Below are 15,083 nucleotides of genomic sequence, written 5' to 3' on the forward strand. Positions count from 1 at the left end.
TTTATTTAACCAGGCAAGTCAGTTAAGAACAAATTCTTATTTACAATGATGGCCTACCCCAGCCAAACCCTATTTACAATGATGGCCTACCCCAGCCAAATGACTCTGGGGCAATTGTGCAGCGCCCTATGGGAGTGCCGGTCACAGCTGGTTGTGATACAGCCCAGGATCAAACCAGGGTCTGTAGTGACACCTCTTGCACTCTGATGCAATGCCTTACACCGCTGCACCACTCAGGAGCCTGATATTGGTGGGAATTGGAACACGCTGTCCTGTGAAATGTCTAGTGAGTATGCAGGCCATGTAAGAACTGTGACATTTTCAACTTCCAGGAATTATGTACAGAATGGCAAAACAATGGTGCTCAGGATCTCATCACAGTATTTCTGTGCATTCAAATTGCCATCGATAAAAATGCAATTGTGTTCGTTGTCCATAGCTTATGCCTGCCCATTATTTGACACGTCAAAAGGCGTTTCTTAGTATACTTGCTGCCATCAGTGGATACTGTAGTTCCCACGCTGTCAGAGGACTACAATTCCCACTTAAAAGTTACGCTCCCCGGAAATATCGGTTCCTTAAAATTTCCGGTCTCCATTTATTCCCCGATTGTTTCTCAGAAGAAATATCAAGGTGAGTCTCCCCTATGAAAAATACGTAGAAATTAATGAAATATGATTATGTAACGCTCATATCAACATCTGGCGTAAAATAAAAACATATCGCGTATTCTTTGAAAACAGATGGGTACCTGCCAGTGTATGAGCTCGCTCGTGGCTTGGAATACAAAGCCGATGGAGGCAGTTTAACGTTGGCGTTACTGTAGCTAGCTAGACATGGTTGCCAGCACGGATAACGTTAGTTAGCTAGATGAAACGTCGTCATTAACTGGCAATGCACGCCATCGTATACCTTGCTTGTTTTTCATCAACATACTTGATAGCTAGCCAGACAGTAAGCTAATGTTAGCTAGTTTCAACTGATCAACAAATGGTGTGGTAAATATTGACTGAATGGAGCTAGCTACTATCTTACTCAATTTAGCTAGCTAACGTTAGTAGCACAAGTATTAGCCCTATCTTAATACCCATGTCACATATCTAGCTTGCTAACGACTCTATACATTGGCACAACATACGAGGCTAAATAAAGATGGTGGTTGATGCAGACTATGGTATCAATACCATCTCGCTTTGTAGTAGCTACACTGTTTTTGTTTACTTAAATATTATGCTTATCGATCTCCCTACAGAAGGGGTATTTATACTGTGAAGGAAAAAATGCATCGGAGTTATACTACTGTCTGGGATTTGACATGACATATTTTTGCTCTGTCAGATAAGCTGGCTATTTGAAAATGATGTGGGACGGACCCAGGAGAGGACCACAAGGGGGCCCACCCTTTCGGTAAGCAGATGGTGGCAATTGCTGTATGCAAATAGAAAAACTATCTCGCAAGAGAAATAGAAAAACTATCTTGCAAGAGAAAGTTCATGATTTTACATTCTTATGGTGGTTACTTGATTTGAGAGCTACTTAATTTAAAAATGTTTAGAGCCCAAAGAATGAATTCTGACTTTTTTTGTTCCAGTGGGGACAATCGTGGAGAAATGTTTGGGGGCCGAGATGGCCCTATGTCTGATTTCAGGGGTAGAGACGGAATGAACATGGGTCCCAGGGGACCACAGGATCGGGGGCCTCCTATGGACATGAGGAGGATGGACTGTCCACCTGATATGAGGGACCGTGATATGGAACCACATGACATACGAGGGAGAGGAGAACCACCTAGGGATTTCCTGGGGAGACCTGGAGAAGAGCCAGACTTCAGCCTCAGAAGGCAGTATGAAATGTCAATCAGGGACAAGCTGCTTAATGCAGCTGCTGGTGGTGGTTTCATGGGGCCTGGGCCAGGCATGGGAGGGAGAGGAATGGGGGGGAGAGATGTGAGGGGGAGAGGCATGGGAGGGAGAGGCATGCCTCCACGAGATCTACGAGAGCCAAATGACAGATTTATTGACATGAGAGACAGGGATATGTTCCGCAAGGATATGCCAGGCTTCAACAATCCAGACATGGATGGAAGGCGAGGAGGATTTCCCATGGAGCCTATGGGTAGAAATGAGGGGTTCAGAGACATGCGTGATAGGGACAGGCCACCCATAGACAGGCCCCCGATGGGCATGGATGACATTGATGGGTTTAATATGGACATGCCTCCACGAGACCGAGATCGAGACAGGGGAATGATGGACTTTGACAGGAGGGGTGCTCCTCCATTGAATCCAAGGAAAAGATTTGAGTCTGATACAGACTTCAGAAACCGCGTTGGACCTCCAGCTGAATTCAGAGGTAGGGATAGATCTCCCGTAAGATTTGCCGACAATGATGGGGCTCTAATGGATGTCAGGGGAAGGCCTGGCGGCCCTCCAGATCTTGTTGGCCCAAACAGACCCAAGTTTGTGGGTACAGATCCAGAAGGCACCCTAAGAGACAGAGAATTCCCAGAAATGGAAGAGGTGTCGCTTGCAGAGGAGTGGAAGAACCGTAAGAAGGAGAAGGACTCTCATCCATCCCCTATGACCAGAGGTCTTCCTCCTTTCTCCAAAGAGATTCAGGGACAGCGATTCCCTCCAGTGTCCAGAGAAGGCAGTCTTCTTGGAGAGCCGGCAAACTTTAAAGAAAGGAACATGCCATCTACAGAATTCCCTGGGAAAAAAGATGGGCCTCCTTTTGACTTCCCTCGCCCCAACAGAGAAGCTCCACGTTCCCAGAACTGGGATAAAAAGCCACCCACAGATATCCCTGGCATGGATCTGCCACCTTTTGGGCGTAGAAGTCTTCAGGACCCTGCCTTTCCACCCATGGGTCCTGGGCTCCTGCCAAACATGCCGAACAGAGAGAATGACGGCAAGCGCTGGCCCGAACATGGGGATCCCAAGCAGAATCAAAATGCACCAAATCGAGTTGACAGGCCCCCATACCTCTTGGAGAAGGACAGACCCCCATACATCCTAGAGAAGACTCCACCAACTCCACTGGGCCATGGGCCAAACGATAAAACTCGATTTAAAGGGCCGAAGGATGCATTGCTTGAACAAGGCCCAGGGAGTGTTAAGCTGGTTCCAGGGCCAGACTTCCAAGGCAAAGACCAGGACTACAGGGACATTGATTACAGAACAGGTCCAGGGATAGTCTTTGACTACAAACATGAGGAGCTGCCAGGACCTGACAAAGTTCTAAAAGAATCCAAAGCAGTCCCGGCTCCAAAATTCAGTGACTCTGGTTCCCAGGTTAGTAAAGCAAATATTTAGACTAAACCCATTGTAAATGTTTTTTATTTATTTAAATACAAATTCCATACAAATGTTATTGTACATCTGTTGGTGGTCCATTTTATAATTTATATGAATTTCAATTGCTTTAACCTGTTATTTAAATTGTCAACTAAAGGATCAGGATTACCGGAGTGCATCTGTGAAGGACAAGGTTACTCATACAATTTGCATCACTGGAATTCCTAAGACGGCCACAATGGAGCAGGTAGGAATCAAAACACAGACATTTAGCGTTTGACTTGATACTTTTCTGATTGCACAAAATCATGCAGTTAGGTGATAGAAGTTTAGTTTTTACCTATAGGTGTGTGTGTTAAGGATAGAGCCTAATAATATTTAATTATCTTTTAGATCCTTGGTGCCTTTGCAGTCCGCGATGGTGTTCCAATGCAGGGCATGAAAATCAAGAATGTTGTGCCAGGTGAGACAAAAGTCCCCGTGTGGACATGCTCAACTCGAACGATATCTCGAATCTCCTACGAATTGTTTCGCTGTTTCGCTATTCGAATCATACGCTCATATTCTTTTCAAAGTGTCTTTGTTGCCTCCGATGTTCTCGGTCTTGATGCAATCGCTCATCAGTTCTACAGCCAAGTTTTCTAAGTATGTAGCCATTAGTGTTTTTCATTCCTGACAATGTAGGAAGACTGTCCAAACATCCTTATTGCAGCAGTCTTTGACAGTGACTATCAGTCACAAAAGTTGTTATGACACGCAATCTCTTATGTTGTTCACACCTTTTCCTTATACACCATTTTCTATTTTATTGAAACAAAAAACTATTTGATTACGATAGAATATAGGCAGCAAGTTTATATTAGACTATGTAAGTACTTCAGGTTCTTGGTGTTGCTTTTCTCGTCACTCAGCTTAGACTAAAGTTTTCTCAATGATTTGATTGTAGGACTGCATCAGCCATCTACGTTACATTTTGGATCCCTGAGAAGCTACAATACCAAGTTTCTGAGTGACAAACTATTATGGCAGGTTTAAAATGCAGCAAGACAATCTGTACTTTCTTTCATACAAAGTAGGCCTGTGCCTTAGTAGCACTTAAATCGTACACAGTACACATATGCCTTAGTAGCACTTAGGTTATGCTATGCTTGCAGGAATTTACCTTAAGAGGGACATTTTAAGTAAGCTGTAGTTGGTGTACTTGGGAGTATGTTTACAGACAACATTCAATCCATAGTTGAATCTGGAAAAGATGTTGGTACTGGCTTTTAATTAAGGACAACATTGCCAACTCAAATATTAAAGATAAATGACTAGAATGCATTTTGTGCTGCAAAGGTATGGAGAGATTGGCATACATGTCAAAAAATGAAGAATTAGGACAATGTTCAATTTCCCCCAATGTATTCATCGAAATGCTACACCATCACCACAAAAATGCTGAATGTGATCTCCTTTCGTGAACTGCTTTCCTTACTGGAATTGACTAACGCAAATCCATCTGTATTTCAAATGCTGTCCCCAGGTTACAGCTACGATACGGCCTATGTGGAGTTTTTAAACCTCGAGGATGCAGTCCACTTCATGGAATCCAACCAGGTGGCCCATCCTCATCTCTCTACATCGGCTGTGCCTTCGGGCAGGAAGAAGGCTTGGGCTGGGGGCGGGCATTTTAGAAGGGGGAGAGGTGGGAGCAGGGTTGGTTATGGTTTGGGATAATTTATGGGAGTTACTCCCTACCTGTGGGTGTGTGAATTGACATCGTTGGCGTATGTTCAAGGGGACTTCGCACAACAATAGCTTAATAATGAGGTCAAAGAGGAGGCGTGCTTCTGGTGATGCACTTGGCATTGAAAAGGAAAGAAAAAGAGAAACCACTTCGAACAACATTCTCCAGATTTGTTTGCTGTAATATAATCCTCTTAAATCGGAAGGAATTTAGAAATGAAAACAAAGAAAAAAATAACGTAGTCTCAAAACAATAAATGAGGTAAATGTTTGGATACATGGAATAAGAAATAAGGTACGTTGTATGTCTAAGCCCATAGGCATATTATCATAATGGGTCTTGTTCCTGGATTCTTGGTCCTCTGTCCATCCAGGTCTTAGTTGGATACTTTTCTTTACAGTGATATCTGTTCATTTTTAGATAGCAATGTCAGATCCTTCATGTTTTAGTTTTCTTGCGTCATTTTAACTTTGTTTTTATCAGGCTGGGAATAGTAGGTGTTATGGTGTTACTGGTGTTATGGTTATTACCTGCAGAATAATATATTAAGGATCCTAAGGTCTTTTCCAGATCACAGACTACTCAGTTTAGATATAATATCATTTACATATTCCGTTATAAAGTTATTTATGGAACTTGAAGCTCAATAGATAAAAAAAAAAAAATGACTGCTGTTCTGGGATAGGTTGTGCTTACACGAGTAAGGCAGCCATTTCTGAGCTGGCGTTCAAGTCCGTATTAGTTTGTTTTTTTTCCTTTCAACTTTACACAGACTTTAAACGTACACAGTTGCTTTTAATTTTGGTGGTGGCCATTATCCTTTCAACGGTCCTTTGGTGGCAATTTTGGAAAGTTGATCTGTTTACAGTTTGCTGTGATCCTTTTTCCTTTGACTTATTCCTTCTTGGCAATATCCTGCCATCACATTTGGCTATCCACAAGGCCAACTTTACCTGTGTCTTGGGGGTACTTACTAGATATGTTCTAGAATACTCTGTGACTGTTTTGCTTGAGGGTTTTACTCATTCGTTGATCTCAACAAGTGGACAATGTTCGATTTCATTCATCTTTCTCTACACAGAGAGAGCTGTGCATCAATCATAGTAACTTTATTCCTTTGCATTGCTGAATGGATAGACTCCATCTCTAAATGCATCCTCCACATCAGATCTATTCTTACCTGCTAAATACAAGCATACATCTTCTTGATGCCCATCCACTTGACAGCAGAGGAATCTTTTCTCTTGACCACCGTTCTTGGCTCACATTCTCCTTTTGTTGTGAGACCTTTCTATTGGTCCCATTGGTATAGAGCCATGTAAAGTTTAGCCATGGTAGCACAGGTGAATGTCAGTGGTGCACGCCATGGGTATAGATTTAGGGTATAGATAACTGATATTCTCCCAACCATATTGGCCTATTCTGGTTCCCATATTGAGGGAATCGTGATGCACTACATTCTTAAGCAACAGAACATCATCTAGGCCAGCCATATCTGGCTCTGCTCAAGGCTGGAAAGAAGCAGAACCAGTGACAGGTGTTACATGTTCCTTTGATGTGTCTTCTATGTTAATTTACCCCATTGGGTAGCTGGTTGCTACAATGGTTTTGGGTCTACCATCCAATGGTTATGATTTAGTTACCTAAGATATTGATTCTAGAAACATGCGCTTCCTCACAATTGTTTCATGTAGTCAGCTGTATCTTTACCCATCAACGATTACATAAAAAGTTTCAAATACACTCGTCTTGGTTCCTGGGTCTTACAATCCTAACCCTGTTAACGATACTGAACTCAGCAAGTATGGGTTATTGTAGATATAACTGCCACTCACCATTTTAGTTCAACTGGAGATTTTGAGTCTACCAACCTACAGCTTGCATGTCAAATCATGCAGTCATGCCTTTATGCAGATTAGTGTCATATACATTTACAGAGCACTGCCGACACAATGGTATATTGAATTTCATGTTGGATTAAGTACACATTTTAAGTACATATTTGAGCCCTATACTGTCAAAGAATATAGCTTTCTAGCTTTATCTAGTAAGACCACTAATATGAAATTCATAATCTCCTCTCCAAAGTACTGTACATGAGAAAAGCTAGAATTTCCACCTCCTGGCAAACAGTAATGCTATAGCATGGAGGAAATACCTTGGAAGGTATTGGTCGATCTAAGTTCCATTTCCCTGTCAGAACTATAATGGTCGTCCCCTTTACCCTCACCACAGAGGAGGACTAAACCTGCCACAGTGCATGATGGGAGTCTTATTCTCTTGGAACATTTAGAATTGTGAGTCACTTGGTTGGCAAGGAAGCAGATTCCTCAGTTTGAATCTAGCTCACTCTCTTCCTGTTTTTCAGGGATCCCTGAAGGTTGGCACTAAAACAGCTCTGATGCGATACGTCCAGCCGGACAGAATTGGCAAGGAAGCTCTAGTAAGTGTTGGATATCACAGTTAGGGCCTTTTGTAGTTGGAAGTGATTTATTCCCTTTACCTTTTGTTCTTGTTTTAAGCATGCTAGTAGCATAGTTATTTTTTCTTATTGGTAATGTCCACCCCAAGATTTGTATGCATGCTGGACTTGATTTGCCTGTGCTCCTTATGTTAAGCCATAGATTGTTGAGACAACCACCACTAAATAACTGATATGCCTTCTCTTGCTGCTTCAGGAACCAGGGCACAAGGCAGGCCCCCCGACCCAGGAACCCCTACTGCCATGCCCAGGCCAGCTCCTGGTCGACAAGGCCAAGAATGAGCACCACAGCCAGGATGTCTCCCAAGCCAAGACACCAGTTGACCCACTGTCCCAGCAGGGCTCATGGCAGCGCAGCTCGGACCTTACCCCAGAGGCCTGGCAGCAGCAGGTGGACCAGCAACTTAGACAGCAGGAGGCTGAGCAGCAGGCAGAGTCCTGGGCCAGCCGCAACCCCCCCCGCCAAGGCCCTGGCCCACATCAGATGGACCCCATCTTTAAGGAGAGCAAGAGTGAGTGAGCTGGGGCAATATTGCAATAGTTGGGAATTTAGAATTGGAATAGTCGGGGAGTAGGGAATTTAGAATTGGAATAGTCGGGGAGTAGGGAATTTAGAATGGGAATTGTTGGGGAATAGGGAATTTAGACTGGGAATCGTTAGGGAATTTAGAATGGGGGGGAATTTAGAATTGGAATAGTTAGGGAATATGGCATTTAGAATTGGAATAGTTGGGGAGTAGGGTATTTAGAAATGGAATCTTTGGGGAGTAGGGAACCCTAGTAAGGAGTTGATGGTGTGATTGTTTATTTAAAACATTTGTTTGTTTCAAGATCAGTGTGATTGTTCGTGTTTCCTCACAGCCATGATCATAAAGAATGTGAAGCCCACCACTACAGTGGAGACCATTCTGAAATCCCTGGACCCCTTCGCCTACCTTGATGAGAGGAACGTTCGTCTGGTCAGAGGAAAACCCCCGGGAGCCAAATGCTTTTGCTTCGTAGACATGGACTCCCATGAGGTATCACATAGCTGCCATTACATGTCAGTTGGCCACTTTGTCATGGTTTATTGCACTCCCATGTGTATGAATGTCTGAGAGTTGTACCCTGCTTAATGGATGTTATGTCTGGATGTCATGACGTGGCCTTTCTTCCATCCTAGCAAGTGACCCGTCTGGTAGAGCTCCTCACCAAGCCCAGGCCTCTCTCTATCGACGGGGTCAGGGTTTACGCTGAGGTTGCTAAGCCACTGAAGAACCAAAAGTGAGGGACACTTATATCATGTAACCAAGCTCTTCAGTGTAAGACCGGTGATGTTATTTCTTTTTTTACCACTGATGATTTGATGTTTTCTATTCTCCTGGCAGCTACAGAAAAGAGTTTGATAAATCAAACACTTCTCTCCTGGGGTACCCACCTGAGGCCAGTATGACGGAGGTACGTTAGGTGTTTGGTATCATTTTTGGTTTTGTTGAGATAATGTGTTGGTTAGAAAACTAATGTGTTGTTTTGTACTCTAATCGCAGCAGCAGTACTATTCATCCCAACCTCCCAACCAACCACCAGGAGGCCCCCCACCTAACATGCAAGGTGAGACCTCTCTCATTAGTCAGTATCCCCATTCAAACACTTTTCTCCCTGAAAATGTATGCCCTCCAGGATCTGTACATGAAGAGACAACAAATATTGCGTCGGGCTGTGGTTGTCTGTCTTTCAGCTCAGCATGCTTCAATTGTCAGGTCATGTTGAGTAGAGGATGAGCAGGAAGAAAATTATTTGTATTTTTACCTAGGCGATCATATGGGTGGACCGATAAGCTCAGACCCTCTCTCCAATTCATCTGTTTCGCACTTGAACTCCAGCATGACTTCAGTAAGACACCATCAGACTATTATAAGACCACTTTATCCAAAAGTAAAGAAACATTGACAGTTTAAGCAGAGGAAATGCATGAGTGAGTGTGAAATGCCCTTCTAACCAATGCTTCTCTCTTCCACATCCTAGGGAGGTGGCTATGCTGAACCTCCACCAGTTGATCCCTACCACCAGGCTCTGGACCCCCAGGTCTCCTCTGCTGCAGCAGCAGGGGGGGTGGCAGCAACAGGAGATCATGGCACTGATGGCTACAGCTATGGTAAGGCCAAACAGTAGGCCAAGTGCACCCCTCAGACATCGGGGAATATGCCGCTTCAGACGCTCTTGTGAATCTGTGGAAAGTATGTGAATAGACAGGAAATGAATTATTGTCATCTTGTCATACTCTTGTAACAGCTGTTTTTTTTATTTGTCCAGCTACTGAAACTCCAGACATGACGAACTACCTGTATGATGCCACGTCTGGGTTCTACTATGATCCCCAGACTACCCTGTACTATGACCCTGCCTCTAGGGTAAGAGTTCTACACAGTAGCTCATATGTGATACATTTTCTTCAAATTACCTTGGTGTGTCTGTTCTACTCTATGTCCTTCATGTCCAACGTGTGTGTGTGTGTGTGTGTGCGCGCGCATGTGTGTGCAGTATTTCTACAATGCCCAGACCCAGGAGTACCTGTACTGGGACAGTGTGTCCAAGACGTACATCCCCGTTCCCGGAGGACACTCTACAGACACCCAGCTCCCCATTGCCCAGTCTGGTGTTGCCTTGGCACCAGACGTACAGGCCATTCTGGCTAATCCAGCAGCAGACGCTCCGCTGGACATGAAGAGACCAGAGCCAACCCCTCACTTCGACCCTCCCCAGCTCCTGAACCCCACTCCTGCCCCCAACCCCAACCCTTCCCCCGAGAGGAGAGAGGAGGAGGACACTGCACCTCGCATAGACAAGAAAGACAACAAAGACAAACCAGGAGAGAAAGAGGAGAAACCCAGGAGCCTAGCTGCTTTCAAGGTTAACCTACAATATAGTCAAGTATAATGAAGCTATAGGAACAATACACCACCTTTTATAGATGGTTAACACGCATGTCTGTCTCAGATCATGAAGGATATGGAGCGCTGGGCTAAGATCCAGAACCGTCAGAAGGACAGCGTCCGTGTTCCGTCCCCTGTACTCAAGACCTCCGGTGGCGGGCTGGACGACAGGAAGTCCTCCAAGGCAGCTGATGCAGCCTTCACCATCTTCGAGAGGAAGGTGGGTACCGGGGTACTCTGTGACATTCATGCACTTTAATGCAATGGTGTGGAATTAAATCAGTTTTTTCACTGTCCCTCTTCTGTTTCCCTGAACAGGGTGGAGACGACCTCTTCAAGAAGCCTATGGCTCCTCCCAAGAAAGAGGGGAAGGGCTCAAAGGTGAGATTGATTGGTCTACAATGTTCTGTTGTGTATGATCAGGGGGAAAGAAGGGATGAATTTGATTCCAATCCATTATGTCTGTGGGGTGCCTTCCTCCCTCCCCGGTGACGTTGTTTCTGAACTGCTCCCCGCCCTTCCCAGCAGTCCATTGGCTCTCTGGGCCTGCTAGCGTCAGACTACGCAGCAACAGGCAGTGATGAGGAGGAGGAGGTGGTGCAGCATGAGGATCCTCAGGCCTCTAGGAGTCAGTCTCAGGAGAAGGAAGACAAGCTGACAGACTGGAAGAAGATGGCGTGCCTGCTGTGTAGGAGACAGTTCCCCAATAAGGACGGCCTGGTGCGCCACCAGCAGCTCTCAGACCTCCACAAGCAAAACATGGAGATCCACATGAAGATCAAGAGATCAAAGAAAGAGCTGGAGGCTTTGGAGAACCAGGAGAAAGAGGTCAGTGGAGGCTAGATTTACACATTTGATAAGTAGTCGTAAAGCAGTTCAATAGTCGTGAAAAGTTTAATTTTAGTTCCCTTAATCTCTCTCTAACCTCCGATTCAGCTATGTTCAGGAAGTATTGTTGAAATGTTATATGAACGATGTATTGATGTCTGTAATCTGTTCCATAGCTGAGTGCTAGGGAGTCCAACGGCTCCCCTGAACAGAAGAGAAGGAAACATCAACACCAGAATAGCTGGGTCGGTGGCTCCAGGGACATGCATAAAGGCAGCGAGAGGCCGGGGTTAGGTTCTGAGCCTGTTGAGGTACTATAACATATTTTTTTTCAGTCTGTTCTCAAGTTGGGGTTTTTGGTGATTTTAACTTCAGTTGTTTTTTGGTTTTATTTAAATCTTGGTGGTCATTTTAACCCCAGTTTTTTTTTTTTTTTTACCTCTACGGGTTGAGCTAACGTGTGCTAATGTGATTAGCATGATTTTGTAAGTAACTGGAAAATTTCCCAGGACAAAGACATGTCTTATATGGGCAGAAAGCTTAAATTTTTGTTAATCTAACTGCACTGTCCAATTTAACTATTACAGTGAAAAAAACACCATGCTATTGTTGGAGAGTGCACAACAACAACTTTTATCACGGCAACTGGTTTGATACCTCTAAAGTTTAAATAATGTGCTTCAGTAATTTGCTCTGATTTGTCATCCTGAGGGTCCCAGAGATAAAATGTAGCATAGTTTTGTTTGATAAAATCCATTTTTATATTCAAATGTAGGAGGTGGGTTCTACAGTTTGAACCCCTGCTGTGTCCCCCATCTAGATGTATGAAGGTTAGTGTCTTTTCTGTAGGGAAGCTAATTATCCATCATTTATGACATTCCTGGGATTATGTAAACTGATTTTTTTTATTTCCACATCATTTTTGTGTGTTCTCTATAGTTATGAACTTGAAAATGTATCAGTTCACCATTTGGGCAGACTTAATACAACATTTTTAACTGTAATGCAATGGATCATTGGATCCGTCTAAAACTTTGCACATGCACTGCTAAATTGTGCCAAGACTCGTAAGTGATAAAATGGCCTTTCTCTAGCATTTCAAAGTTGATGGGGGAGTGCATGTTTTTTTTCTTTTGTATTATCGTTTACCAGATCTAACGTTCTCTTTCATTAATTTCACATTTCCACCAACTTCAAAGTGTTTTATTTGAAATGGTATCAAGAATATGCATATCCTTGCTTCAGGTCCTGGGCTACAGGCAGTTAGATTTGGGTATGTCCTTTTAGGCAAAAATTGGAGAGAGAAAAGGGTCCGACCGTAACGAGGTTCTATTAAAACTAGTTGGTGATTTTAACCCGTTTTTCTTATTTAAAGCTAGTTGGTGATTTTAACCTGTTTTTCTTATTTAAAGCTAGTTGGTGATTTTAACCCGTTTTTCTTATTTAAAGCTAGTTGGTGATTTTAACCCGTTTTTCTTATTTAAAGCTAGTTGGTGATTTTAACCCGTTTTTCTTATTTAAAGCTAGTTGGTGATTTTAACCCGTTTTTCTTATTTAAAGCTAGTTGGTGATTTTAACCCGTTTTTCTTATTTAAAGCTAGTTGGTGATTTTAACCCGTTTTTCTTATTTAAAGCTTGTTGTTGATTTTAACCCTTTGTGCTTCCTATCTTATCTCCCACAGAGGAAGAAAAAGGAGTCTGTTGTCTGGAATCATGCCACCTATAAACAAGCGGTGCGCAAGGCCATGTTCGCACGCTTCAAAGAACTGGACTGACCTTTCCTCCTTTTCAGTTTATTAAACATTTTGCTAAATTGGATGAGTCACTGAAGACTTGTACAGAGTGACACATTTACCCAAACGGTGCACAACGTTCTTCAACCGCCTTTGAGCTTTGTTTGCTGTTGGTGGGTGTGACCTGATCAATATTGGCGTGACCTTTTGAAATCGGTAAACTAATGCAGTGCACCATACACAATTGCCCTCCGTACCACCATACTCAACATTCTTAATAGCAGCACTGTTTCCTTTGAATCAAACGTTGCACATCGTTCTGTTCTGCTTAACACACCCCACATCACCCAATCCCAACTGTGTCCCAGTGTTTGTATGTATGGGGAACATTTTTCGAATTAATGTGCCTGCCAAACCCTAGCGGATCTTTTGGACTGAGCCCACCCCTTACTGTATCTGTGGGCCCACCTCACTGTACTACCAGCAATGCAATCTGTCCGTAGCCGTAGCTGTTGAGACAATGGAGCTGTAGGGAGACCGTTAGGGCCTCCACATTTCTGCAGTGTTCTCTATGCTTGTTGGGTGGGCCATTCACCCACCCCCCAACCCCACAGTACTGACAGAGCCAGATGATCTGAGAGACTGGATTAATGTGAGCAAGATGGCAGGTGAGTGGGAGAAGAAGCAGTGGAGTTGGTGCTAAGTTGCTCTACAGACTCAACCCAAATAGCAAGCTGTCTTTGACCTCCTAATCAATCCTTTTATGGGATGTAGCTTTTTGTTTTGCCATGTGTTGTGTGTGGCTGATGTGTAGTGTTATTGCAGCCAGATCTGGCGTTGTAGAATACTTGTTGTACGCCACTGGGCGGTTTCAGCTACACACTGTCATTTATTTTAACACAGCCTTTTTACATGGACTTATTCCTTTCCTTGTTTGATTTATACTCTGTATTGTGTGCGCACCTTTTTTTAAGTAAAATATCAAATCTACTTGAAATTGAGTCTGGGGTTTATTTCTGTGAAATGTGTGTGATATTAGTTTGGAAAGGTGTGCAATAATGGACTGTTTCTGTCAGACAAATGATGTTCAGCAACTCTCCATTGGGTGGCAGCAGTGTTCTTTTGAGATATGTACAGTCACTGAACCTGAAATGTTACATAGTTACCCATTCAGATAATGCAATGAACTGGAATACGCCTATGATTTTTAACATTTATTTAAAAAAAATAATAATTTTTAATGGAATTTGCACAATGGTCTTTGCTCATTGGTCTTGGGTATTGTTGACAGTGATGAGAAATAGGATGCTGTAAAACTGACTTGTCTGTCCATTGGCATTGCCATGGCTACCCAGACTCCTTGCCACGCCCACAGCCCTTAGTTTCTTCTCAGCAATAAGTCTGGATCTGAGTACCCCCCTGACCCTACACTGAATGCCAACACATTCGGGGCCATCTGATTGGTCCAGAAACATGGGTTGTGCCAGAGCCAGAACACAGTGGGCAAAGCGGCTGTGAGACTGTAATTGGATTACCTTGTGATACCGGATGCTATTGCTCTGGGACTAAATATCAGATGTTAATGTCAATGGTTCCAAGCCACATGCCAGCTCTCTGCTTATGGCTCCTTTTTATTTGATTTGTCCCCTGAAGTTGTGTAGCTTGCTCTAATTAACCCTCGAGTCATATCTGAAGTCGCTGTGTCCATGGATTCTTGACCCCGGCCTTCAGTCAGTCAATGTAGAACAGAACAGCCTTACGTTGCTGTGTCTTACTCTACATTTACAAGACTCCACTCAAGGGAAAATGGACCCATTGATTTGTGATTTTAGTTCACATCAGCAGGTTACCTTTGACTCAAACTTTGCTGTCTCCCATCCAACCTGCTCCTTTATTTTCAAGCATCCAACACAGAGTGGTTAATGCAGTTTCTAACCAGAGGCATTCTCAGTGAGGGGAGTCTTTAAGTCTGGAGACAGACACATGGCCAGGAAGCAGCACAACTCAGTGGAAAGCCTGTCTTGGCAGGGAAACAAGGCAAGTGCATAGCATTACCACCAACAATGGCAGGTTAAAGGGCATGTGTTTTGGAGAAAAACCAGC

The 15,083-nt window shown here is 43.6% G+C and overlaps 1 protein-coding gene across 5 annotated transcripts; it reads left to right on the forward strand.

The window, feature by feature from the left end:
• The first annotated feature begins 551 nt into the window (after nucleotides 1-551).
• On the forward strand, nucleotides 552-13,970 carry LOC112247068 (RNA-binding protein 5-like). 5 transcript variants are annotated; one of them, XM_024415726.2, is made up of 22 exons: nucleotides 552-633; nucleotides 1,339-1,407; nucleotides 1,592-3,293; nucleotides 3,454-3,543; nucleotides 3,690-3,759; nucleotides 4,822-4,895; nucleotides 7,394-7,468; nucleotides 7,704-8,019; nucleotides 8,369-8,526; nucleotides 8,670-8,770; nucleotides 8,875-8,944; nucleotides 9,034-9,097; nucleotides 9,300-9,379; nucleotides 9,512-9,641; nucleotides 9,800-9,897; nucleotides 10,028-10,396; nucleotides 10,484-10,639; nucleotides 10,738-10,800; nucleotides 10,945-11,247; nucleotides 11,424-11,558; nucleotides 12,023-12,077; nucleotides 12,930-13,064. In XM_024415726.2, exons 2-21 carry the CDS (start codon nucleotides 1,358-1,360, stop codon nucleotides 12,041-12,043), a joined length of 4,125 nt encoding a protein of 1,374 aa, XP_024271494.1. In that variant the 5' UTR covers nucleotides 552-633; nucleotides 1,339-1,357; the 3' UTR covers nucleotides 12,044-12,077; nucleotides 12,930-13,064. The 5 variants fall into 5 exon arrangements, with proteins under 5 accessions (XP_024271494.1, XP_024271491.1, XP_024271492.1 ...); XM_024415723.2 differs by lacking the exon at nucleotides 12,023-12,077 and having other exon boundaries at nucleotides 12,930-13,970; XM_024415724.2 differs by lacking the exon at nucleotides 12,023-12,077 and having other exon boundaries at nucleotides 10,948-11,247; nucleotides 12,930-13,970.
• Nucleotides 13,971-15,083: the final 1,113 nt, after the last annotated feature.

The sequence above is a fragment of the Oncorhynchus tshawytscha genome, linkage group LG02 (genome assembly GCF_018296145.1).
Source record: "Oncorhynchus tshawytscha isolate Ot180627B linkage group LG02, Otsh_v2.0, whole genome shotgun sequence".
Taxonomy (NCBI): Eukaryota; Metazoa; Chordata; class Actinopteri; order Salmoniformes; family Salmonidae; genus Oncorhynchus; species Oncorhynchus tshawytscha.

Excerpts from the sequence above, each read along its gene's own strand:
- LOC112247068 (XM_024415723.2), top strand. The coding sequence starts at position 1,358 with ATGATGTGGGACGGACCCAGGAGAGGACCACAAGGGGGCCCACCCTTT. Across the intron at positions 1,408-1,591 it reads CAAGGGGGCCCACCCTTTCG|TGGGGACAATCGTGGAGAAA; the intron begins GTAAGCAGATGG and ends TTTTTGTTCCAG. Across the intron at positions 9,380-9,511 it reads TGAACTCCAGCATGACTTCA|GGAGGTGGCTATGCTGAACC; the intron begins GTAAGACACCAT and ends TCCACATCCTAG.